We start from the raw sequence: 27,221 nt of genomic DNA, 5'->3' as shown, positions 1-27,221 counted from the left end.
ACACTGTGGACAGGTTTATGCTGGGAAAAAGGAACCTTAGAAGGTGCCCTATTAAGTAGATACTCCATGATTGGTAAATTATTTATTCATGGTGGATGGCGAATAAATTCTATGCTTGGATAACACCAACTGTCATGATCCGGTATAAGGAATTCCTCAGTTGGAAGACTAGGAGCTGGGGGGTTAGAGTGGCTAAGAAGCAACAGATGGGATGCTAATAATGTCCTCCTTAAAAGGTCAAACCCAGGTGTTGGCTAGACCTAACCAGAGCCGCCCTAACCCCCCCACAGAGTCTAACCCACTCGGTCACCACCCACAGCATATACGAGCGTGCAGGATGATTGTCGCGATGGTCTTGGCCATCGCGACCATCGCCACTGCGAGCCGAAGCCTGCGGTTGAGTTTCTCAACTGCAAGGCCCGGAGTGATTTTGGCTCTATCAGAGCCAAAATCACTCCCACTGCCATCACTAGTGATGTCAGTAGGGCTGGCTTCAGACGGTAGGCGTTCCCTTGGGAACGCCTCCGTCTGGGAGGCACGACCCCCGCACGCCCACCAAAGGGGGCGTGCTGTCAATCAACATCGACAGCACGCCCACTTTGATCAGACACAACGAGCGAAGGAAAGTCCTCGCGAGTGGGTCTGAATCAGGCCCAAAGAGCGTTATCCCAATATTAATTTTCCAGTGTTTGCATATTTTCAAGTAAGAAGTTATATTTTAAAAGCATTGTCCCATCTTGATCAATTGGATAAAGTTAGTGCTTTGGATGCTGTGGTGAGGAGTGGGAAGGGAAGGCCATGGTCTACTTCAATGCTTTGTGATTATATAAGAAGACAGTTGGATCTTGCCAAAGTTGATACAGGTTTGGCCAAATGGAAAGATGCGTTTCCAGACTTGACGCTTCAATATGTCATTACGTCCTGTACCACACTAAATAAGCAATTGGTATCGTCTTCATATGCTGAGATGCACTACAAAATATTGCACAGACGGTATTATACACCAAAACTTAGACACTTAACAGGAACATCAGACAACTCTAATTGTTTTAAATACTCAACACCCAATGCTGACATAGTGCATTGCTTGTGGTCCTGTAAGATTATTTAGACATTTTGGAGAGAAGTACAGTCTTATATAAATAATATATTAAATATCCCCTCTGAGATATCTATGGCATGGGCGCTGTGGAACCATTATTCTACCTCAACTCAACCAAGAATATCAAGGGGAAAGCGCTTATTATTAGGCAGAGTCACGGGAACAGCAAAAAAAACTATCCTGTCACAGTGGATCGATTCTAATTCTATTCCCTTAACGCTTATGTTACCAAGATTAATGTATCTTTATCAGATGGACTGGGTAGAAAGCTCACTTGATATTGAAAATAGTGCAAACATTTTTTTTGATATATGGCTCCCTTGTATCAGTACTTTATCTCATCTATTAAAGAAAAGATACGTAAAGTAGTAATTAGGACTACGTGGTATAATACGGAGATACTTGAGAAAGGTCACCCACCATTGTGAGGGTAAATTATATTGTTTATAGTTCATTATGTTGTGCGGGAGTCTTTTTGTACAATACAGTCACTATATGGTTTATGCTATTTTCTATGTATTATCTTTATAAGCTGCTGATTGCTATGTGGAGAATCTGTCTTTTATTGTATGACACACATCTTAGCCTTTTCTATAGCACTATGTCATTGAATTGTTATATTTATATATTATATCGAGAAGTGTATTCTCTGTTTAAAACTGTGTAATAATAATAAAAATATTATTAAAAAAAAAATATTAGGAATCTATTTCGATCATGGTGACTATGGCACCCTAAATTGGGAAAAGAAGCTCAAAATTGCATCCCGAAAAGTAGCGTGTTCGAGAAAATGGAAATTTTCTTTCAGGGAAAGGATGGATTTGTGCAAAGTCTATCTGATTCCAGTGTTCTTGAACATCAGTTATGTCTGTTTTTTTGCCTCAATCAATGTGGTCTAGGATAAATTCACTGTTTTTCCACATGTTGTGGGGAAATGGGATGAATATAGTCAAAAAGGGGTGTCACCTACAGATCGAGGGAAGATGGGGGCCTGAGTATGGTTAACCCTGTAGTCTTCTTTGCAACAACCTTTTTTAAGTTCAACCTTGGGAGCCTGTTTTTAGAGGTTCCCCCTCGATGACTAGAACATTTCAGAGAGTAGGTGTTGCCCTTCCTCAAAGATTCTATGGAGGGAGGTCAAGCTAAGACTCTTAGAGTTCGATGAGGATACCTACCGATCAACGCGATCCTGTGCCTGAAAGTGATGAGATGGCGGGGACTGGAGGTGGGTGATGCTGGGGCTGAGCATTCTGCGGGCCTACTTCCATGTTCCGCTGTCCCTGAAAGATTGCCCAGGTGAGAAGTGTTCAGAGGGGTTGACTCTGGTTGTCTCAGAGGATGCTTTTGAGGAAACGGCGGACTGACAAAAAATGTGTCAAGCTACACACACCTTCCTTGTGACGTCAGCCCACCATTCACTACATGCGGTAGCATTGATCCACCTACCGCATTGCCCTGGTATCTGGTCACTACGTGTCCCACTTGGAGGAGACACGGCATCCCGCCGTCCGACAAGTCCGGCGGACACCAAACTCACCCAGGTCCAGGTGCATCGGACATTCCTCACCTACCATACGGGGTACTCCAGAGGGGACGTAGGTCCGACAGACACCCAATTCACACAGATCCATGTGTATCGGACGCTCCCCACCTGCCAGCCAGATACATAATTTCATATACTATACTTAGTGCCTTGTATCATAGCCGGGTATAACAACATTCAAAAGTTCCATTTTTTTTTAGACTTCATGATACATTGTATCCACCGTTACTCATTGTTTCTTTATCAGACTTTTATTGTGGTTGCATTTTTACATTGCTACCTTTTATTACCTAAGGATCTGATCCTTGGCTTATGTGGCTGCTTGCAATTGGCTAATATCTGACGTCACTTATTCATGTATTGTATTTATTATATTTTTATTGTGTATTGTTTTTTTCTGAACTTGACTCCCATGGTTTATTTAATATCATTAAATAGTTTATTATTATATTTATCCTTCCAGTAGTACTGCGCTTCTTCCTTTTCTCTTTCTCTCCATTATGGTTACTTTGTGAGGTTCAGCACCTCTCTAAAAGCAGTGGTTCTGCAGCCTTTCTTTATGATTTTTTATGACTTGTTAGGATTCATTTAATACTGTTTATTTAATATTCTGACACCTATACCATTTGGCGCCCTCCATCTTTTCCCCCTTGTCTCAGAGGATCCCATTGAAGTTTAGAGACATCGTCTGGCTCTCCTTTCATGGGAGGCTTTATGTGAGAGGGAATCTCATGTTTAGAAGTGCCGGTGATCGTGGTTGCCCACAGGAGGAATGTCAAGGGGAGGAGGAGACCATGGACCACTTCTTCTGTGAGTGTCCCTTTAACGTAAATGTTTACAAAAAAGTTTCAAAAGCCTTACGTATCAGGGCAAAGTGGGCTTATGGGGCATTCAAGGGATATGGAAGGTTTGATTTGTGCTTTGCATACATCTGGATGCTGTACTTAGTTTTATGCTGCTTAAAGGGCTAGGTTAGGATTGGAGTGGGGGGGGTGTGGGGAGGTGTAGGGTGTGCGGTTTTTCTTTGTAGTTGACGAGTTACAAGTTATGAAGGGGAGATTAAGTTTAAGGTGTTGTGTGGTTATCTGCAAGTTCAAAAAAGGTAGTCCCTCTGTCCCTAAGAAGTTGGACAGTGCTGACAGAGCGTAATTCAGCACGGATCCCAATTGCGATTACAGTTGCATAAATCACACGCAATGCAGCTGCGAAAATATGCTAATGTCTGCCACCGCGCAGCCAGCATAGACGCCCACTACTGCTTTCTCACATCCGTAACACCTCGCAGTCCTGCGTATACATCGGTAACATCGAAGCACATCGGCCCGTCGTGCACAATTACAGCAGAAATTGCAAGTCTTGTCGCACACAGTAAATACTCAAGCTGCGTAAGCAATCGTAGAGGCTAATTTTGCATGCAACGGCATTCAAACGGACAGGCATGCCTGCATTTCTGCAACCACTCTTCTGTCACCAACCCCAAACGCTCACGGCCTGTGACTCACTCTGCGATGGACTCCTATGTGCGTGTGCACAGTGCCATGCATGCACAGTACGCAACAATCGGCCGATCTGCGTACTCGGTTGCAATTGCGATCCATGCTGAACCAGGCCCATAGTACAGTGCTTATACCTACAAAGTACATCCACAATAAAAAAAATAAAAAAAAAACACTACAAACACATTGGTTTCAAAACAAAATTGTATTTCACTTTGATCTATACATGCTATACATGTCATGCCAACTATGAATCTACAATTTATAATAAAATATGACGTTTTTAAAGTACAATATAACACATATGAACATCACTTTTTGATGGCAGGTCACAGGAACATGCTTAAGCTTTATAGCATATTCAGTAACATTGATACCAACAGTATGTGTGTCGTCATATAAACACACACCCATATAATACACCCTCGGTACAGAGCCAGGAATTAGTACTGGATCTGTTGCAGTACTACAGCTATAGAAAGCCATGGCTCCTTTTCAAGTTACTTATTTTTTCACTTAGTTGATTCATATTTTGGGGAGAAAACAAATGTTTTTCATTACTTTGCCTTATATTTTATAAGTGTTTCATAGTTTACTGCTTATTTACCCAGGAAAGTATTCCCTTAGCATACACACAATAGAGGCAGCCATTTTCTGGGAGGACTGAACCAATGTTCATGAGAATGCAGCCTACCGTTTTATTAGGACCCATGATTCAGGTTCCTAGTGAAACGGATATACTTTATTCTCAGGTGTATTGGTTAAGCTCACAAAATGGCTGCCTTCACTGTATGTTGGTATATGGTACATTTTTAAGACTTCTACAGGTTGTTATTTTGCTAAAATGTTGCACTGTTTTGGTTCCAACACACAAACCACTTATCCAAAACACTAAGATTTTTTTTATAACATACTGTGGAATTTTATATTGATGATAAAAACAAACAGTAACATAATATGTACATCTTAATAACAATGAAGTAATCCACTTATAGAAACAATTACATTTACAACGTATGGCACTTCATCTTTATACAGATTACATTCTTATGATTAGTCCTATACATAGGTTTACTGGGCTTTGACATTATCTGTAATGTGCTGCTTAATAAACCAGTTTCTATGCAGTAAAGTTACTAGTGACACTGGCCAATCGTCACTTTTCACACATCTATATTTACAACCCACTAATAATTATGTTTAGAAATGTTCAGTGTCAAACTAAGTTTCTTTATTAGCAGTGAGTAATGGTGATTTTGGGGTCATGGTAAAAATGCTCTTTAATGCTGTAAATGTCAATTTCACTTTTCACTCCCCGTCTTGCACAGCAGCAGCGGTCTGTGTTTATGTACTTGCATATTACATAGGTACATTACAAAACGACATTATTCAATGTAAAGACAAAAGCAGAACGGACTCCTAATGTAAAATAAACACATTTTGTATGTTGAGGTCTTAAGTAATGAAGTCTGAATTAGACGATAGGTTGGAACTACCGTTGACTATTAAGTCATATAGGTCTATGCCACAAATGTTTCAGTCATCCCTGGATATATGGGTAAATGATTTGATTTCTGACATTATAGGTAAAGTAATATGAAAAAATAATAAATAAAACTTAACATTTATTAACACTGTTTTAAGATAAGTGCGGACAAACATTAAACATATAATAAATATTTATACATATTCATACCCAACAATCAAAAAATCAAGATTCCCCTAAATGTAATACCCTGCTGCGAAAATATAGTGAAAATATATCTATTTCTCTTATTGATAGGCTATTAACAATTAATACAGCCTAGCAGTAAGTCCAAGTTGTTAAAACAGCACACATCCAAATCTCATGCAAATCCTGTAGCCATTGAGTATAAACCACTCTGTGTGAACAAGCCCCGCCTAAGGCGAAACGTACGTCACCACACTAGGGAGTTAGCGACAGCCAGGCACCTTCCTGATAGCAGCGTGGACAAGACATCCCCGCTGTTCGTAGCCGCGCGCTCCCTCAACAGCGGACTCCTCACAGGGAAGCCATCTAGCAACGGAGTTAGCGGGGAGAGGCGATCCTTGCCGCTTACAACCACGCGCTTCCATCTACAGCGCCACACTTGCAGGGAAGCCGCTTATCAGTCAGGTATTCCCTGACAGCAGTTTAAGGAGGAGTTCCCTGTAATCCCTACCTGATATTATCTGCATGCACTTAACTGAACTGGTCATTCAGATACGGGTGATTGGAGCCTGCTTCAACCTACTATATAACATCTGTAGCGGTATCACGGGCATCTTACCAGTATGGAGAACGAATATTGGACCAAAGCCGATTCAGCAGACAGCTAAGTACACTGGTTAACTTACTACCTTTTGGTCATTATTCTAATATAGGCTGTAGAAGATGACTAGTATCATAATCGGCAGCATTCAAATATATGATTGACATGAAGAATAATCATTTTCTTAGCACTCCTTTGTTACTCGCTGAGAGTGTCCTATGTACTGAATAGCGGCACTTCAATATACTGTCATTGTTACATCTGTCCTCGGTCTTGAGGGAATAGACTGTAGCAGTCTTTAGTTCCTAAGATTTCTCATTTGTTGAATTTAGTGTTTTATTAATAGCCCGTGTTATCACAATACGCTACAAAAAAAAAATGATTACATTCTCTGTGCAGGATACTGCCAGTTCATTTTGGATACTGTGATCAAAATCTGTCATATGTTATAAGTTATATATGGTGGTGCAGAATTGTCTAATTTATTTTCTATGGTTACAGGATATGCGCTTTAATTAAATATTACATTATCTGTGCATGATACGGTCAGCTTATTTTGGATACTATGAGTATAAAATTGTTACATGTTAAAAGCTGAATACGGTGCTGCAGAATTGTATCACTTCATACTCAATGGCTACAGGACTTGCATGAGATTTGGATGTGTGCTGTTTTAACAACTTGGACTTACTGCTAGGCTGTATTAATTGTTAGTAGCCTATCAATGAGAGAATTAGATATATTTTCACTATATTTTCGCAGCAGGGTATTACATTTAGGGGAATCTTGATTTTTTGATTCACCCTGTTAGGTATGAATATGTATAAATATTCATTATATGTTTAATGTTTGTCCGAACTTATCTTAAAACAGTGTTAATAAGTGTTAAGTTTTATTTATTATTTTTTCATATTACATGATAAGTAGTGCCTCCGAACAAGAGTCTTCTTTTTCTTCTCTGCTCTATTTGATTGTGCTTTTCTGACTCTGGGGAGCACCACCAGCGTTTAATAATTACCATCTGTGGTTTTAATTATTGTTATGTTGGTCTTTTTCCATTACTAAAACTATCTGTTATCCTGTGCGGCTCTTACTCCCTTCTCTCTCTTGTGACAAATTATAGGTAAAGTTGCAAAAATATGGAAAACATATGGTGTCAATGAAAGTACTGTAGATACCCGTAGAATTCAGCTATCGTTCTACTCAATTATCATTTGTAAACCAAAGAAGAAAAGGAATCAGTGAAAATTGTTCTTCCTGTGTGAAGCTTGTTGCACCAAGCGATGAATTATAAATTTTTGGGATGAGCACAATTGGCAGCAACTTTTTGCTTATGGCAAAGTTACCCAAGTAGCATAAACCACACTGTGACTATTTTATGTCACATTGTTCAGTCCCTTTATTTTATGTACATCCAGTGTCACAAACTTGTAAAATTTCAGTTCAGACTTCACTCCTGAGCACAGACATTTAACATAGCCATATGATATTTGTTAATATGTGATGATTTTTGTTGATATTTGATGCCTGCACTCCATACACTTCATTTTATGGAGATAGAAGCCTATATATACAGAGCAATAGCAACAAGGCCACTGTGTAAGGATCAGCATTACATCCAAAAAGCACGTCTAAACATTTTTAAATAATCTGAGTTTCACCTATGAAAATTTCATAGAACATAAAAGAGTAATGAAATATCCACTTCTTCAAAAATTACCCTGGACCTTTAAGTTGTTGGACTACAATGCCCATCGTCCATTGGTTGGATGTAAAGTAATGAGGGGGGCTTGATGTCCAACTTTGATTGTAGGATTAAGATTCGATTCTACATGCCTTGACTTAGCCATATTGTCCAATAAGCATTAAAGACAGAATGCCGGTATCAGTTTTCACACATATACAACCTATTATTTTAGAGTTCTGCAGTAAGGCGCTCAATCTGTTCCATATAAATAGTAAAGGGACACTTCCTGTACAGAACATTAAACCAAGCAAAACAGCCCAAAGACAGGAGGAAATCAAACTGGCACGATGAACTGTGTCCAACATAGACTTGATAGATAGTTACCCCAGAGATGTTACTAAACACAAAATCTATGCAGCTGCGGCTGGGTCTTTTGCTGATGCTGAACACTTTTTATAACAGTATAGATAAAGATTTGCAGGATATAGTCAGCTCTAACAAGAAAATCCAGTTTAGGCTCTAGCTCGGTGTCATACTGCCAGCAGTGATCATTGGCCCAAAGCGCGTCCCTTGCGGAGTTACTCTGCCACATCTGTCAAATAGAGTTACAGGTATTATGTTAATTTGGTCTAAATAAACATTATCTAGGATGATATTCTACAGTGCTAATGCAGGTTCTATGCCAGGCCTGGCCAACCTGTGGCTCTCCAGCTGTTGGGCAACTACAAGTCCCAGCATGCTTTACCAGCTGATTAGAGGGAGGGTGTGCTGAAACTTGTAGTTTCACAACAGCTGGACAGCCATAGGTTGGCCAGGCCTGTTCTATGCATTCAACAAGCAGTATTTTAGTAGTAAGTAATAGCACGACGAAACACGAAAACATTTAGTTTTGACGTGACATGCAAAAGGGCCAAGTAACGTTATCCATGAGCAAAACAGTCTCCATGTAGATCACTCCAGCCACGTTAAGTGTCTGTCCCTGTACTTTATTTATTGTCATGCCAACGTAGACTCTTACTGGGAATTGGACTCGTTTGAAATGAAAGAATCGTTTTTCACGTAAATGAAATAGGATTGGTAAAAAAAGGGAAAAACTTAAATTTTGTATCAGTAATCAGGGCTTACATTAATTTATCTGGAGAAACCAGATAATACGTATTAATCTCTACATGTTATAAAATATAGTCCCTCCTTGTGATACATCTTTAATGGTTTAGGCAGCGTAAGCCAAGAAAGTGCTCAGACATCCGTTTTTTCATTGACTGGCTTCACTAAAATCATCACTGGTCGGCTCCCTTTTGTCATACATTAATGTGTCATACACCTAAACCTTCCTCCACAAATGTTCTGTAGAATAGTGAAAACTACATCAAAATCCATCCAGTAATCTCAAGCTTAGCCCGAACAAACAGACAGATGCTTACTAGGGATTTTATTTTATACTATGTACAGATTTTAAGTGTCGTTATATATATATTATAATACATGTACATTTACTTGTTTAAAAAATGGCTTCTACTATGGCAGTTGTTATACACAGAATGAAAATTAATGCCAATGATAGAAGTTCTAAGGTACTGTAGGGACAAAAACAGTTAAAATTACCGAATTTTGCATGTATTTTTTTCATTTGCTTATGAAATCCAGATACAAAATTAAAACACATGAGAACATCTCTAATAATAATCATAATTTCCTCTAGGAACTATTACAAATAATAAAAGCGTGATCAAATTCTGTATAGAAATGTATAGAATTTACAATTACAGTATGTGTTTGCATAAACTATTGCTATTACATCAACTTGACTTCAGATTTGTTGACCTTTTACGTAATAAGAAAATTTGATGCATAAACAAAAAATACATTACCCATGTTACACTGTGCTGTGTAAATCAACAGATTGTGTTCAGTTTAGGTTCTTGACTCGGGCTATTAAATCCATCAATGAGGTTTCTATTGCAGTCATCAATGTGTATGCTCTCGCTGGCTATCTTAGAATAAGTGGCCTGGCCTGTGAAGTCCAGGAGATCCTCTAAGGCTCTTGAATTATTCCTTCCATGTTGCTCCAGTGACACGCTGGGAATAAGGTCATTCAATGGTGAAAACTCAGGGATAGAAATGAGTTCTTCCTTAGATACTGGACTATAAAAAAAAAAAAAGAAAAGAAGAATCTTCTTACACATTTAAATACTGGCTAAAAACATCCTTGTACTGTTTATACAGGAGACCTTGTTGCATACAAAATGTTTGCACTACAAGGAAGATAGAAACATGTACTGGGTAACTAGATAGTCAGCCCTACTCTACATTATAGGGATAGTAGAAGTCCCTAACAACTTAAAAGCAGAAGGTCACAGGCCAAGTGCGATTATGTGGGTCACAGAAACCTATGGAGACCGCCAAGCCATTTTTTTTTAGTACTCAAGTTTTCTTAATGAATACTAAAGTCCTGACGAAAATGCTCTGACATTGAAATGTTGACCACAGGAAGACAGTTGTTGTGTGTATTAGTGAAACCTCTGAGTGCCACTCATACATCACTCTATAGTTACAGCGTCTCTGCACTTGACACACTTTTCCTGGTAACAGGGTAAAGTAATTGTTTGGATCAGTGAGTGCCGGATTCCTGGATAAAAATAAATAAATATATATATATATATATTATATATACACACATACACATATATACATATATACACACACATACACATGCACACCAGGTAAAATAAGTATTGAACACATCAACATTTTTCTCAGTAAATATATTTTTAATGGGGCTATTGGAATTAAATTTTAACCAAATGTCAGCAACAACCCATGCAATCCACTCATGCAAAGAAATCAAACCATAGATGTCCATAGATTAAGTTTAATAATGTGAAATGAAAGGGAGGTGCAAAAAGGCATGGAAAGCCAAGACACCAGCTGAAACCTATCAGTAATTAGAAAGCAATCCTGCCCCTTGTCAGTGCAAATTAATATAAGCTGGTTCAGTCCCAACTGATGGCCTAAAAAAAAGGTGTCTCATTACCAAGGTGTCACACAAGAAACATCTCATGATGGGTAAAAGCAAAGAGCTCTCTCAAGACCTTCGCAACCTTATTGTTGCAAAACATACTGATGGCATTGGTTACAGAAGGATTTCTAAACTTCTGAATGGTCCAGTGAGCACTGTTGGGGCCATAATCCGGAAGTGGAAAGAACATAATTTCACCATAAACCGGCCACGACCAGGTGCCCCTTGCAAGATTTCTGACAGAGGAGTGAAAAGAATCAGAAGCGTTGTCCAAGAGCCAAGGACCTCTTGTGGAGAGCTTCAGAAAGACCTGGAACTAGCAGGTACAAAGAAAATAATAAGTAATGCACTCAACCGCCATGGCCTGTATGCACGCTCACCACGCATGACTCCATTGCTGAAGAAAAAGCATGTTGTAGCTCGTTTAACATTTGCTGCACAACATTTGGCCTGTGAAATACTGGGAGAATATAGTCTGGTCAGATGAGACCAAAATTTAACTCTTTGGATTCCATAATACACACCATGTTTGGAGGAGAAATGGCACTGCACATCATCCCAAAAACACCATACCAACAGTGAGGTTTGGAGGTGGGAACATCAAGGTGTGGGGCTGTTTTTCAGCATACGGTACTGGCATACTTGATATTACTGAAGGAAGGATGTATGGAAAAATGTACCGAGACATTATTGATAAAAATCTGCTGCCATCTACCAGGATGCTGAAGATGAAACAAGGGTGGACATTTCAGCAAGGCAATGATCCCAAACACACAGCCAAGGAAACACTCAATTGGTTTTAGATAAAGAAAGTAAAGCTGCTAGAATGGCCTAACCAATCACCTGACTTGACTCCAATTGAAAATCTATGGAAAGAACTAAAGATCTGAGTTCATAGAAGAGGCCCAAGGAACCTTCAAGATTTGGAGAATGTTTGTGTGGAAGAATGGGCCAAAATCACACCTGAGCAATGCATGAGACTAGTTTCTCCATACAGGAGGCGTCTTGAAGCGGTCATTACCAACAAAGGCTTTTGTACGAAGCATTACATTTCAGTAAGAGTGTTCAATACTTTTTCCCTGTGTCATTTCACATTATTACACATATCTTAATTTATGGTCATCTTTGGTTTGATTTCTTTGACTGTGTGGATTGCATGGGTTGTTGCTGACATTTGGTGAAAATTTCATTACAATAGCCCCAGTGCCGGGGCAAAGTTTCTCAGCACCCTAGGCAAAATGTCAGCCTACTGCCCCCCCACACACTTTAATACCCACTTTCCAGCACCTCTGGTGAAAGTGTGGAGGCGACTTTTTAAAAAAGTTCCACAGCCGCCACCTACATTAAGTACAAGAAGGATGCCTCTTTCAAAGACTTCCTTAATTTTGTGATAGGCAGACTCAGTGGCGCCCCCCAGATCCCGGCACCCTAGGCAGCTGCCTAAAGGTAGAGCTGGCCCTGAATAGCCCCATTTCAAATTTATTTACTGAGGAAAATGTTGATGTGTTCAATACTCATTGTGGTTTTAAGGCAAGTATTGTGTGTACAAATATATATATACTTATCTCAATATAACTCCACTCGGGAGACGGATAATCTCCAAATCTGGAATACAGCCCAGCACCGAACAATTAATTAATTTTTATATATAGAAGATGGGGTTAAGTTGATGTACACCAGTGATTCCCAATCTCGGTTCTCAAGGCACACTAACAGTCCTGGTTTTAGCGATATCTATGCTAAAGCACAGATGGTTAAATCAAAATAAATGAGGTACTAACTAAGTCACCTGTGCTCAAGTATGGCTATCCTTAAAACCTGGACTGTTAGTGTGCCTTGAGGACCGTGGTTGGGAACCCCTGATTTACACTGTATCAATCAAATAAAGTTCACCCAGAGCCCAGGGAGAAGGATGATCCAATCACTGCAAATTGCACTTGGATAAGTGGGAGCTCTCGATGGTGATAAACCTTCTTGGGTGCTGAGGTCTTTGAAATTAAATGCTTTGTAGCTTCCTTCTCATTATTCAAACAAACTTTCTCTAGGATAAAGTTCCTGTTTCACTGATGGTGCTTAAATAGGGCTAAACATTCACTAGAGCAAATATGCGAAAAAACTCCTGTCAACTGTCAAAATTACACCATCATAACATGTCATCTGTAATGTCTCCTTTAAATCACATAGGCTACTTAACTTATAAACACAATTGGTGTTTTTACTACACTATGAGCACCTACTTGTTTTGTTGCTTTAAGTATTTTTTTAGATTCATTTACTGGCAAGGATTACACAAGAGGAACAGCTTGCATACATATCTTTATTATTGTTCATTTAATGTATTGAAATAGCAGTGCATTGAGGGTATATAAATATCAAAGTCTACAAAAACTTTTTGACCTTGATAATGGGGCAATAAAGGGTTCCGAAACATCGGTGATTTATTTCTATTCCTGTGCTGTGTTCATTATTTAACCGGAGTGCCGCCTTCTTGGATATGGAGATTATTATATATATTATATATACATACACAGACATACACACACATTTTAAGAAATTTTCAATTTAACTGCACAGTAAGGAAATAAAACCTGTTTTATTGGCTTTGTTTAAAGAATAAACAACTGTTTGAACAATTAAGGAAACAAAAAAAAATACTTGTTTTGACTTTTAGGCATGTTTATTTAGGTAGTTTTAGGTTGTTTGCTTTCATTGAAGTGATGACCCTTAGTTTTGATAAGTGCTTTGCGTATCCTTGGCATCCTATTTACAAATTTTTCCAGCTTTTGGCGATCCATTCGACTCCAGCAGCTTTGAAGAGCTTCCCAGAGGCCCTCAGTGTTGGTAGGCATCTGTTTTCGGACTTCTCTGTCTAGTTCTTCCCACAAAAGCTTGATGGGTGAAACATCTGGTGATTGAGGTGGCCATTCCATTTTTGTTACGACTTGAGTGTCTTCTTTGTTTTGCAAATAATTAGTACACAACTTGGACGTATATTTTGGATCGTTATCTTGTTGGAAAAAGTTCTGACCCACAAGTCGTCTTCCGGAGGGAAATCGCATGACGCACTAATATGTTGTGGTACACCTTTTGATCCATTATTCCGTCGATTCTGACTAAGTCACCAACTTGATTGCCAGTGAAACATCCCCAAACCATCACATTGCCTCCTCCATGCTTAGCTGTTGGCGCTACACAGTCTGGGAGAAAGCGCTCACCTGGACGACGACGCACAAAAGCCCGCCGATGCGAGCCAAAAAGTCCAAATTTCGATTTGTCCAAAGCACCCTCTTCCACTGTTCCTCAGTCCAATCCTTCTTAGACAATGCGTACCTTTTTGCTACATTTGTAGCACGTAGAAGTGGTTTTCTTACCACAACCCTACCACTAAGGCCATATTCCTGCAAGCGCCTGGCCGCACCTCTGTTCAACTCTCTCCATATCCGGGGTCCTGACTGAGCCTGTCACTCACACTCACAAGCTCCGCCCCCAGACTACACGAGGAGCTGTTGCTGCCTCATAAAGCCGAGTACTGTGTAAAGTGTTCTATAATGGCTACTTGATAAGTAGCATCGATTAATGTGTGTATACTGTACTGTATGAATGGTGTGTGTACTTTATATGTACTGTGTGTGTAGTGTATATGTGTTGGTGTGTGTGTACTGCATGTGTGTAGCATTATTATGTGCATAAGTGGCGCTGCCACAGTGGGCATTTATTATGTATACTGTATAAGTGGCACCGCATACACACACACATATTGATTCGAGGTCTTCAGATAAGCACTAATTTTCTTATAAATTGTTAGAGCATGGACATATGTTCTTAATAGTGCATGGCGTCATAATTAAAAATGTTGGCACTTCTGTTACTGGAACTGGGGTGACGGATGCCAGTTAGTGGGCGGTGTATAGCTAGCTGGCCTGTGTCTAGCAAGAGAAATGGACTGTTTTGCTCATGGTGCTGAACAAGCATGATGTCTGTTTTAACACTGAGGACTTGGTTCAACAGTGTGATGTGTCATCATCTCATCATCTGGGACTACCTTTATCACAATCGAAATTATTTATTATAAATAAACACACACATATATATATATATATATATATTTATATTATTATAAGGGCACAATCCATAGGCTGGACAAGCAGGGGGGAGAAAGAGGGGAAGGTTATAAAACAGCAATCCCCTGGAGGGGAGAGGAGATGCCCTGATGAAAAGCAACTGGGCAGTAGGAGCTGCCATGTAGTTTGTAGAGTGATTCAAATACCTGCAGGGGAAGAGGAGGGGGGTGTCCTAGCCAGTAGTAGCCCAGATGCAGAGCAGGACTCGCTGGAGGTCAGCGGCTGAGGTGGAAGCCAGAGCGTTGTCACAGTGAAGGTATCCCGGCTGCGAACAGCCGGCGCAAAGACCCCACGAGAACTCCTAGCTGTAAGGACCAGTGAAGAACTGGGAGGACCCCCCAGTATGTAAGAGCCCCCTGCTAAGTATGAGGGCTGTGCTGTCACTGCCTGCTGTTTAGAGGAGTGCCTGCTGCAGGCACCCCTGCTACCCACCTAGATTATAATTATTGAGCCCCTGGGCTGCCCTGTATTACAATTACTGTACTCTGTAGCAGAGAGGAGTACCCCACTGGATGTTATACCAAGCACCTACAAGTGCCTTACCATGTATTATAAATACTGTACTCCGCAGCAGAAGAGGAGTACCCCACTGGATTGCCATACCAAACCCCTACAAGTGCCTGAGGTGTAATTACATCCACCCCGGAGGCTAAAGAACCCTGCCCCTGCAGGACCCCCTAGAGTAATCAGCACCTGTACTTGTCAGCTACTGCACCAGGAGAAGACTGTTGCTGCCGGGACTTGCTGGGAGAGCCGTAGGACCCCTTATGCTGTGGGCTGCCCGGAAAAGTGCCGGAAGACACGAAAGATCGGCACAGAGGAGCTACCTGCAAGATCAAGGGGAAGAAGCCCACACCGCGACTTGACCACCAGCGCTGACCGGAGGGGACCCCCACCTGGAGCAAGGCTACGCTGGGAGAACCAGAGGACAGCGTGCAAGGGAAGAGACAACCCCCAAAGGAAAAGGCTCAAGGACCCCTGGGCTGCAGTAACTTCTCTGCCAGACAGAGCCCTGAGAATGGGAATTTCCCCTGCAAGTATCCCTGTGTACTGACATCTGAGGACTGCTTCTTGGAGCTCTGGTGCGGTGCCTTGTATCCTGGAGCGCCACAGGATTTCGTGGGAGGCTAAACAGCCACTGCATTGGGGTGAGACACTATACTTCCCTGCAACCTGCCCTAGTGTTTACTCCACTGCCCACTGTTTGCCTTGCCCTGTCACTAGTCAGGTCCCGTAGCCTGCTGCTATATCCTGCTTATGTCCCGGGGGGACAGGGTAATTTAGGGTTCTCTTTCCACAAGCTAGGCCCCAATATGTCAGTTAGGTGTTCACTTAGGTGTGGAAGTAGGAGGGAAGTAAGGGAGAGTTACCTTTTCTCTTGATGGAAGTTTAGTTGCAGTATTGTCAGGACCTTTCCTTGTACCTTTCTCATTGTGTCTGTCATTGTGTCTGTTTAAAAGGGAAACACATTGCTTGCCCCTCTGATCGAATACGGACTTGGTCCCTAGTCTAACAATGGGACATGACAAAAAGCTATGGGGCCAATGGTGCTGTATGATCTTATAATGAAAAAAAAACAAAAACTGACAGGGGCTACAGAAACCTGAATGTCTCCCTAATTTACTAATAGTGGGGGTACCGTCATTTTGCGGGTGGTAGCGGGGGCCAGGTCCGGGGGGGAAGAAGCTGGCATTAGCTGCAGAGGGAGCCGTGCTTTTCATAAGCACCACACTTTACATAAACAACCCGGCACCCACAGCCCAGGGGTGCTGGGGATAGCCCCAGGCTATCAGCCTTCGGCCTGGGGTGTCCTGAGGAGGGGGACCCCTTTTTTGGGCAAAGACATATTGGTGCGGATAAGGGAATTATTGGGGGGGTGGGTTTCCCCAGGGATCCCGGGCCTGGGCTGACTAGCGGTCAGGGGTGTTGCTGCGTCTGGAGGGCCCGGTGAAAGGGCTCCCATGGCTGTTGCATCACCCCCCCACCCGCTAGACGGAGTCCAGTGCTGATTCTGGTAAATACAGGGGGAACCTACGCATTTTTTTCCCCCTGTATTTCCAGAACCAGGACCGGCTCAGAGCCTTGTGCTGGTTGCGTTAAAACGGGGGACGTCATTTGTCCCCCGTATTTTGGCAACCAGGACAAGTTCTGGAAAGTCTGGTGCTGGTTGTGCTTAATACAGGGGACCCCTACGTCGTTTGTGCCCTGTTAGCACAACCAGTACTGGGGCTCCAAAGACCAATTCTGGTTGTTTTCGGGGGGGAGGGGGGGGGGGGGGCGTCTCGCACTCTGCACCTCTCAAATCAACCTCCTGTGTGCTGTCCCCTCTTCCACCTGCGTTAGTGTACCATTTATTTGCCCTTCTGCAGGTGGCCCGGTTTACTCATCCAAACCCTGATAGTTAATACATTTTAAAAAAGCTACTCAAACTTCAAAGCAATGAAATTACGATCATTAAGGCTGATGCCTTAATGGACGTGTTCCTTGCGCAATACAGATATGGTAAGCCATTACACCCTGTGGTTAACTGCAGATTCAGCACTCTCACAGAATGAGATTGCTGTCACTCACAAAATGGTGGAGCTGCTAATTCACAGAATTGTGTGCTCATTGGAATACAAACATGCAGTCTAAGAAACGAAGGTCAAAGCAGAAAATAGAGCTGTGCAGATGGGATAAAAGTGGTGTGGATGGGGGGAGGAGACACTTAAGGCGTGGATAAGTGAGAGGAGGGAAGGTTAAGCAGTACAGAGGGGGGGGGGGTAGCCAAAGTAATGCAGATGGGTGGAAAACAGTGGTGAGGATGGGGGAAACAGAGTGGCACGGTTTGGGGGGACAGCGACATGGATGGGGGAAGAGAGTGGCATGGACATGGGAAGACAGAGCAGTGCAGATGGGCAAAGACATATTGGTGCGGATAAGGCAATACAGACTACCACAAATAGGAGAACATACAACAGTAGGGATTGGGGAAGACAAATTAGTGTGGATGGGTAGGAAAACAGAGTAGTGCGGGTGGGGGGAGGAGACAGAGTTGCACAGTTGGGGGAAACAGAGTGGTGCAGATAGAGGAAGAAAGAGTGCCACAGAGGAAAGGAAGACAGTGTCATGGCTTAGGGTCAGGCAGTGGTGCATAAGGAAACAGAGTGGCACGGATGCAGGGCGGTGCAGATGGAGAAAGACAGATTGGTGAGGATGAGAGAACACAGACTACCATAGTTCAGAGACCACACAGCAGTAGGGATTGGGGAAGACAGATTGGTGTGGATGGGGAGGAAGACAGAGAGGTGCGGGTGGTGGGGGGAGACAGAGTTGCACGGTTGGGGGACCAGAGTAGTGCAGATGGAGGAAGAAAGAGCCACAGATGAGAAGACAGCAACGTGGCTGTGGAGAAGGCACGGATGCAGGGCACTGCGGCTGGAGAAAAACATTGGTGCGGATGAGGGAACACAGACTATCACAGTTGGGAGACCACACAGCAGTAGGGATTGGGGAATATATAGCATGGAGGCATATAGGGGAAGAAAGTGTACATGCATAGACAAAGTATGATATTTATAAAAATGAGGGAGCTGAACGTGTATTCTAAATGAGATAAATGTATGCAGTGAGAAGGATGTTGGAAGCCAGTGAGATTGTTTTGGTGATCAAATGGGAAGATTGTGGGCACTGAGTGGGATGTGGGAGTCACATAACTGCTCAAACATCAGTTGCATAGACTGCATGTGTGTATTCCAATGAGCACACAATTCTGTGAATTAGCAGCTCCACCATTTTTGTGAGTGACAGCAATCTCATTCTGTGAGAGTGCTAAATCTGCAGTTAACCACAGGGTGTGATGGCATACCATATCTGTATTGTGCAAGGAACACGTCCATTAAGGCATCAGCCTTAATGATCGTAATTTCATTGCTTTGTGAAGTTTGAGTGGCAGAAAATCAATAGGTTTTGTGAATTTTCAGATCATGTCTAAGCAGCCTTAATGGAACAAGTGAAACCGTAAGGTTTGGTCTATGGAATATACATTATATATATATATATATATATATATATTCATATACACACATACACATTATATGTATGTATGTATGTATGTATGTATGTATATATATATATATATATATATATATATATATATATACATAAATACACACACACATATATATATACATACACAAACATATATTATATATATATATATATATATATATATATAGACACACATACTTATACATATATAAATACATATACACAGTATATATTTTGAATACATCCTGTGCTTTAAATTAATAACACTTACTTTCCTTCCATGTGGGGCCTATGTGTACTCTAGTATGATGACTAAATATGATCATCATCCTACAATTAGATAAAAAGATGGGACCAGCACTGGCTTGGAAAACCACTTCTAATATTTTCACATAAAACTTATATATACACACCCATTTTAAAAAATAGCTCCACACTAAGGGGGGGAAATCAATTGTTTTTTGGGCGGTGATAATTAATGGGCACCCAATGGAGCAATTTAATTGTTTAAGGTGCCCAACAATTATAGCGTTTGATGCACCTAAAAGTACCGGGTTAAGCTGTGTAACGCGGCTACACCAGTCTAAAGTCCTTTGGGGCGCCCACATCACAGACTTTTCACACAATTCTGCTTGCCACCTCAATAATTGAACTGCTCCGTTGGGCACCCATTAGTTAAGGAGCCCCCCCAAAATTGAATTCCCCCATTGTTTCTTTTGGTTTTTAAGAGGAACTACCACCCATCCATGTGTTCCAGAGCCCCACCAGTGCTGGTCTAAATACGTACATGATGCAGCCCTACAGATATAGACATAATAAAATACCACAAACTTACTCATCATTTGTCATTATCAGCATTGCCACGGTAAAAATGGGCAGAGGGAGGGAGGGGGGGAGGGATCTTTGGTTTGTATACCTCACATCCATGGACTGAACCTCATCAGTGGAATCATCCAAGCTATTGCATTTCCCTTCAAAAGCATCAAGTTGGATGACACTTGTACTTGTCTTTATGCCATTGGAGAAGAGTTCCTGCGGCTTTGCTTCAATGATTGCTATAGTTGGTGTTTTACTTTCCAGATGGGCAGAGAACCCATTTAGTTGCACTAAAATATAATTATGCAGGAAAAAATACATATATGAAATATGTAAATTATATAGTCAATCATCTACTAAAGGTTGATATCCAGAAATAGAGATTAAATATTGCTACTTTTAAGTCATTTACAGGTTGTGTTTCTAATCACTGAAAATTACACCTAATAAATTTCCACACATAATACAATCACTGGAATTACAAATTTGTCAGTGATAAGTACAGAGAGGGTTGAAAGATCACTTAGTAAATGACCCCCTACCACCCAAATAAAAGTAAGTTTAAAATTAATGATGTGGAAAAGGGGTTTTCATACGGGCAATATTTACCTCATGGAAATGAAAGATTTGAAAACCATGTAAAGAGTTTTCCATTACTATCCAAACAGCTAGACAAAGAAAACCGTGACATTTGGAAACAATGCAAGAGTATAGAGTTTATGCCAAATATTCCTGCATTTTTGTTTTCAGTTCTTTGCTTCACTACATATGCCAAATATAAACTTCATTTGCAATAGACCTGACACTTCCCGCAAGGTGACAAAGAATATTACTGCCCTGTGTACCTAGTAATATTTCTATCATTTCAATGTTGGTTTCTACATATAGTGCATAAACTGGAAACCCCACTGAAGTGATAAAAGCTGGAAGATATTTAAACACGGCTGAATTTCCTTTTAAAAATTATTTTAAGGGTGGGTACACACCTGAACAATCGGCAATCGAGCAGATGGTCAAGGCAATTTACCTTCACCCTGGACATCGCGTGATTGCCGGTACACACTGCACGATTTAACGAACGACGGAACGATCACTTGTTCCGTCCTTCATTAAAATGTATGGCGCCGCATGCGATATCGCGTGATTGCCCGTGCTGCACAGCCAATCACACAATATTGCATGTGACTGCGGGAGTGCACAAGTCGGGCATACACACTGCATGATATGCCCGATTTGTTGTTCCCATTTGGCTAAAATCGGCCAAATCGGGCCAATATCGTGCAGGGGTGTACCCAGCCTAAGAAATACTGAAGCAGCATTTCTTCCTTCAGCATAACCATGGCTCTGTCTATTCCCAATAATAATACTTGTGGGACAATCTGTGTATCTGCTGATATAGGCCATCATTAAGCACTCAGTCAGCTGCACAGATGACTAGGCACTGCCATCCACCGAGTGCCAGCTCACCTCTAAAAATACAAGTGGGTCATTTATTGGGCTAATGCACACTGCCTCTCTGTTCCCAGTAACATGTAAACAATCTAAATCAGTCTTTTGTAAAAATGTCACCATTGAACGGAATCTTGAGAAGAGGAAAATGTGTAAATTAAAAAGCATGAAGACCATAGCTTCTGATATGGTTTGATCCTGAATGAATGAAATGTATACCATATTCACAGTATTGAATACTATGGATATGGTAACCATGTACCTGCGTTTGGTTCCAGTATGAACTTTGTTATGTCTGACAGATGAATAAAGAAACTGAACTTCAGATTTACATTTTTTTTTTTAACTTAAACTGTGTTCCTAAGTTGGTTTTCAAAATATGTTGTTCATTATCACCATTTTCTATTCAAAACAATCACCGAATGTTACATAGTCAAATGTACCACCTTTCCTTCACCCTCAATCTAGAAGGGGCACAAATGACAGAAATCTCATGGACAAGTCCAGAGCCGAAGCAGGTAAAGCCGAGCTCCCGGTATGTCCCAACAGCATGTTGGACGGCATTCCGGCAGATCTGCAGGCTGGTGTCACCATGCAAGCAAATATAGGTGCCATGGGGCAGCAATGGTGACGCCCCCCTCAGAATTGCTCCCAGGCAGCAGTACCGCTTGCACATCTCTAGTTACGGCCGTGGACAAGTCCAAGCATATTCTATTTACCTGTTTCATCATCCTTTGCAACACTTTCAGTCTTGACATTTGGTTTAGGCTCTTCCTTCTGTAACAAAGCAACAACACTTTTCTTATGCAATCCTTGTATTAAAATTATTTTCCAAGGTTGTCATTTTAAACTTTTCTTAATTTAAGAAAATAGGACCATTTTACAAGACTCTTGAACTATATATATATGGGATAGAAGTAATTTTGGGCCATTGTGAGTTCACTCTCCTAGCAACTATCCAAATGCATTTACATTGATCTTCTGAGATGTGCATAAACCTCATGAAATGTTGTTATTGATGGTGTAAACACAGCAGCAATAGCCAGTAATGTTCATTTTAATCTAGTAATGTTATATATTTAAAAATTACATGCAATGCTCAATAGACAATTTAAAATAATCAATCGATTTATTAAAATAAATTATTTTTTCTATTTGCATGTTGTGCAATTTATTTCATTATAAAATAACATTTTGACATTTCTGTTTTGGCATGCTGCTACAAAATTCTATTATGGGTCTTCTTATAATATTATCTTTAGGTGTTGTAAAAATTACTGTTGCCACTGACATTAATCAGGGGCGCAGAGAGGGGGTGGGAGCGGGTACTACTTACCCAGGCCCGGAACAACTGCTGAGGGGGTGATCAGTGCGATTGCCCCATCTCTCGCATCGGTGACAGCAGCCTCCCTCCCCGGCATGCTGGGCTGCGGAGTGTCCAGGTAGGCTGCTGGAACTGGGCAGCAACAGTTTCCTCTTCCTCCCTGCCCGACGTGCCGCTGCGCTGCTATACATTGGGCAGCGGTAGTGGGCAGAGAAGTATTACAGTGCGTCTGCTGGTGCATCCTAGTCGCATCGCACTGCAACTTAGACGCATTTTTGGCAAAAAAGACGCCCAGCGCTAGCAGACCCTCACGGGACCTGGCGCACAGAGTGGGGCTTTTTTAGCACAACTGCAGCAAAGATGTATAAGGACACATCTGTAGAAAGCCTGTTATAGAAATCATTGAATGTATGATAAGACATTCAATGACATTCATACCTATTCATACCTACTGAAGCACCAGTACTATTCTTGATGTGCCCAGTGCTTCAGTAACAATAGAGAAGAGACAATAAGCATTCTAGCTACATTCATCATTCAGTAGATGCAGATAACTGCACTGCAGGTAAACTGCGATTGCCATTATCAGTAGAAGGAGCCAGCAAACTTAATTTTGCAACAGTAATACATATTGATTCACCAGTATTTAAAAGAAAAAGGCCCAGAAAACATACCTTGGTTTCTAGTACATCGCTTCTCCTTGTTCTTTTCATGATTTCATCAATCCTCTGCAGAAACAGAATAGCTTACGTATTTATTCACGCTTCCATTTATTTCTATTCATACATGGTGTAGACCAGGAAAGACCATGTAAAGGTCTGAGCTTGTGGACCTTTAAGATGATTTTGTGCCCTATTCCATTAAGAAAATGTCACTAAAAAACTTAATAGCATTGGTCTAGACATTGGCTGTTATAGTTCATACACCATCATTTTCTGTCATCTCATCTCACAATTTCAAAAATTCTGAAAATGACTGAACCTTAGGTGGAAGACAATCTATGTACTAAGGAAAGGTAACAGGTGGGAATACACTCCTGAGGGTGGCCTGAGCAGATGGTAGTTTATGCAGTGGGGTATGAGTAATGGAGGTGGGTTATGCAATGGGAGTTTATGCAGAGGGTCTGAGCAGTGGGAGTTTATGCAGTGGGGTAGGAGTAATGGAGGTGCTATGCAGAGGGGTCTGAGAAGGGAGGGGGTTATACAGTGGGGTACGAGCAATGGGAGTTTATGCAGAGGGTCTGAGCAGTAGGGGGTTTATGCAGAGGGTCATGGCAGTAGGGGGTATATGCTGTGGTGTCTGAGCAGCAGGGGGTTATACAGTGGGGCGTTTATGCAGAGGTTCTGAGAACTAAAGGTTTATGCAGAGGGTTTGGGCACTGGAGGTTTATGCAGAGGGTCTAAGAACTAGAGGTTTATGCTGAGGATCCAAGTAATCGAGGGTTTATGCAGAGGGACTGAGCAATAGGGGGTTTATCCAGTGGGGTCTGAGCAGTGGAGGTTTATGCAGTAGGTCTGAGCATTAATGAATTTATGCTGAGGAACTGAGCAGTAGGGGGTTTTATGAGGTGCGTGTGAGCAGTGAGGCTTTAGGCCGGAGGTTCTGAGAAGTGTGTTTGTGTGCGTGTGGGGGGCTATGAAGTGGGATCTGTATATTGCAGCTGCCATTGTTGTCTATCCAACAGGGATGTCAATGGGGTATGTGAAATTGGATATAGCACTTGCCCAGCAATCACCATATAAGAGGTCCTACCTTGGCACTGTTTATCTGAAAAAAAAACACTTTAGACAGCGACCAGCTCACTTTTCCTGGCATAAACATTATAGGCCCGTATTCAATTGCAGGCGAAAAGTCCCGGAGTTTTCACCGGGTGTACTTTCCGCCTACATCGCTTGTTTTGGGTCCGGAAAAGTTTTGCGCACGTCTCCGCTTTCCGCCCTATTCAATTGCAAAGGACACGAAAACGGGACCCGGCGAAACTTGGACAGGCAGAAAGTCCTGTCAAAAACGGGGAGATCAGCCTCACACCCCTCAAAAGATGCACTGACATGGGGGATCACTATGGGTACCCCCAAAAGGCTCAGCTGAAGGTATTTGGGGTAAATAAATGCTCCCAATAAGTGGTGAATAGCATTTAGAAGTTTTTTTTGAGGAAATTAAGTAATCCCAGCAAATTTGGGGTACCTGAAAATGGGGGTAGCATATTTTAAAGTTGCTAAAATGTTGTTTTAAAAATCGGGAAAAATCCACCTGCCGCAAGCACCTACAAACTTAAAAACACCTGGGGCATACTTGGGGAACCCCTTGGAGTCTATTTCGCTAGTTTTTAAATGTGTTCCCCAACTTTGTTTTTTTTCGCCCCCAAAACAAAAGTACTTTTTTGGGGTGTTCTGAGGTCGGTTTTTTTTACGCAGTTTACCTTTGGGGGACTGCCTAAGGCTGGAGGGGGGTTCCTGCAATGTTGCACCCCAAAACTGCACTTTTTTTCCGCCTCCATTCAGAGGTGAACCTTTTTTGCCTATCTGAATGCATTGACTTTCCACTTAGGCGAAAAGTCATTGCAATTGAATTGGGCAGAAAATCTCCAACTGGCGATATGACGTCATCGGCGAAAACGTTTCGCTGATCACGGCTTTTCACCGGCAAGTAAATACAGCCCATAATCTTGATTCCTCCTTGAAAAAATATGCAGAAGTTACTTAGATTCAGGTTATATTTCAACAAACTTCCAAAATACTATCTGGATGCAACATATCTTTATTGCATTCATTGCTATAGAACAATCTAAGGCACATTTGAAGCCCATTTATTGTGCATACTCTGTACCCCTCTTATATCAGATATATGGAAATTTACGGATTTGACAGGCAAGAGATACCTTTTTCCTCTCCAGACGTTCCTGCTCAATCTGTTGCATGATCTGTTCTTTTTCTATTCTCATGGCTTCTGCTGCTTCTCGAGCCTTCAGATCTGCCTCTTCCTTCTGCAGAAACCAAAATGTGACATAAGGATGAGCATAACATACAGTTCCTCTATAATAACAGATGATAGTCTGATGCGAATGATGGGAGCATTTGTACATGCTCTACTTTTAATTATTTATCAATATCACACTCCTTGAGAAATAGGATTCAGACTTGCAGTGTTCCTACTGGGATGTGCTTTCTGCTGTATGGATCACTTCCTCTAGATTAAACTTTGAGCTACAGACTGATTCTATTGCCCATGTCTAGATTAACACCAGATGTTGGACACTCAATAGTTAGATAAGGATAAAAGTTCGACACTGAAAAAAAGTCAGACACACTAAAGTTAGACATGTAAAAAGTTCAACAGGTACAAAAGGTCGACATGAAAATGATCGACACAAAAATGGTTGACTTTTTTTTTTAGGATTAGGGTTAGGCACTTACTGGAGGGTTAGGGTTAGGCACCAAAGGGAGGGTTAGGGTGAAGATTAGGGCTAAAACAACAACAACAAAAAATTGTCGACCATTTTTGTGTCGATCATTTTCATGTCGAACTTTTGACCCTTTCGACCTTTTGTACCGGTCGGCCTTTTTACATGTCTAACTTTTGCCAGTGTCAAACTTTTTTCCCTGTCTAACTGTTGACTGTCCAACATCTATCAAGACATTGTCTATCTAATTACTGTCTATCTCTTATACTACACACCCGCTTAATGTACCGCTTTATGATATCAAGGACTGCTCTGTGCCATCATATACACTAAGGCACAGATTCCGTAAGTGGCGAGGTTCAGACGGAATCTTGCGTGCTAATACTATGCAAGTAAAAAACATACAAGATTTTACTACCGTAGTAACCCTTTATGTGAACAAGGTTCCAGTGGAAGCTTGTGCTTAATTGACTATGCTGATACATTTTGGTATGCACATGACACCACATTGGAATATAATGTGCTAATTTATATACAGAAGGATACATATAGTGCCGATACTATTCTGCAATGATCATTTACCTGCTTTTCCTGGAAGGCCTGCATTTCCTTTTCTTGCTTTTCCTTCAGCAGTCTTTCTTCCTCTGCTCTTGCCTTTGCTGCTTCTTCTGCTCTTCTCTTAGCTTGCTCTTCTTCTTGCCGCTTCTTCTCAGCCAGCAGTCGGGTTTCCACTTGTAAACGCTGCTTCTCTTCTTCTGCCTTCCTTCTGTCCTCCTCCTTCTTTAGTCTGAAAAGGCACATTACATTGCACAAGTAAACACCAAAATGTAATAGTTGAGAATATGAAATCTGCAGTAACTATGTACAGCTGTATTGCAGAACGCAGTGGAGCTATTTTTTTTCTTCTGTGCATGTCGCATGCGTCCAGAGATCGTATGTGTTGAAGCTGTAAATGAGGCGCA

General features: G+C 41.4%; 1 protein-coding gene across 6 annotated transcripts in view; it reads right to left on the bottom strand.

Moving 5' to 3' along the window:
- Positions 1-7,297: 7,297 nt before the first annotated feature.
- MAP7D2 (MAP7 domain containing 2) overlaps positions 7,298-27,221 on the bottom strand; it is a 163,919-nt gene continuing 143,995 nt past the window's right edge. For all 6 annotated transcript variants that reach the window (XM_088451503.1, XM_088451506.1, XM_088451507.1 and 3 more), the window contains 7 exons: positions 26,842-27,046; positions 25,738-25,842; positions 23,534-23,587; positions 22,255-22,312; positions 20,187-20,376; positions 9,973-10,246; positions 7,298-8,693 (listed from right to left, as the gene is read on the bottom strand). In XM_088451503.1, coding sequence (XP_088307629.1) covers positions 9,997-10,246; positions 20,187-20,376; positions 22,255-22,312; positions 23,534-23,587; positions 25,738-25,842; positions 26,842-27,046 — 862 coding nt within the window. In that variant the 3' untranslated portion in view covers positions 7,298-8,693; positions 9,973-9,996. The remainder of the gene's footprint in view (positions 8,694-9,972; positions 10,247-20,186; positions 20,377-22,254; positions 22,313-23,533; positions 23,588-25,737; positions 25,843-26,841; positions 27,047-27,221) is intronic.

The sequence above is a fragment of the Taudactylus pleione genome, unplaced genomic scaffold (genome assembly GCF_031769625.1).
Source record: "Taudactylus pleione unplaced genomic scaffold, aTauple2 ptg000026l, whole genome shotgun sequence".
Taxonomy (NCBI): domain Eukaryota; kingdom Metazoa; phylum Chordata; class Amphibia; order Anura; family Myobatrachidae; genus Taudactylus; species Taudactylus pleione.
This window is presented reverse-complemented; position numbering and strand designations above follow the sequence as displayed.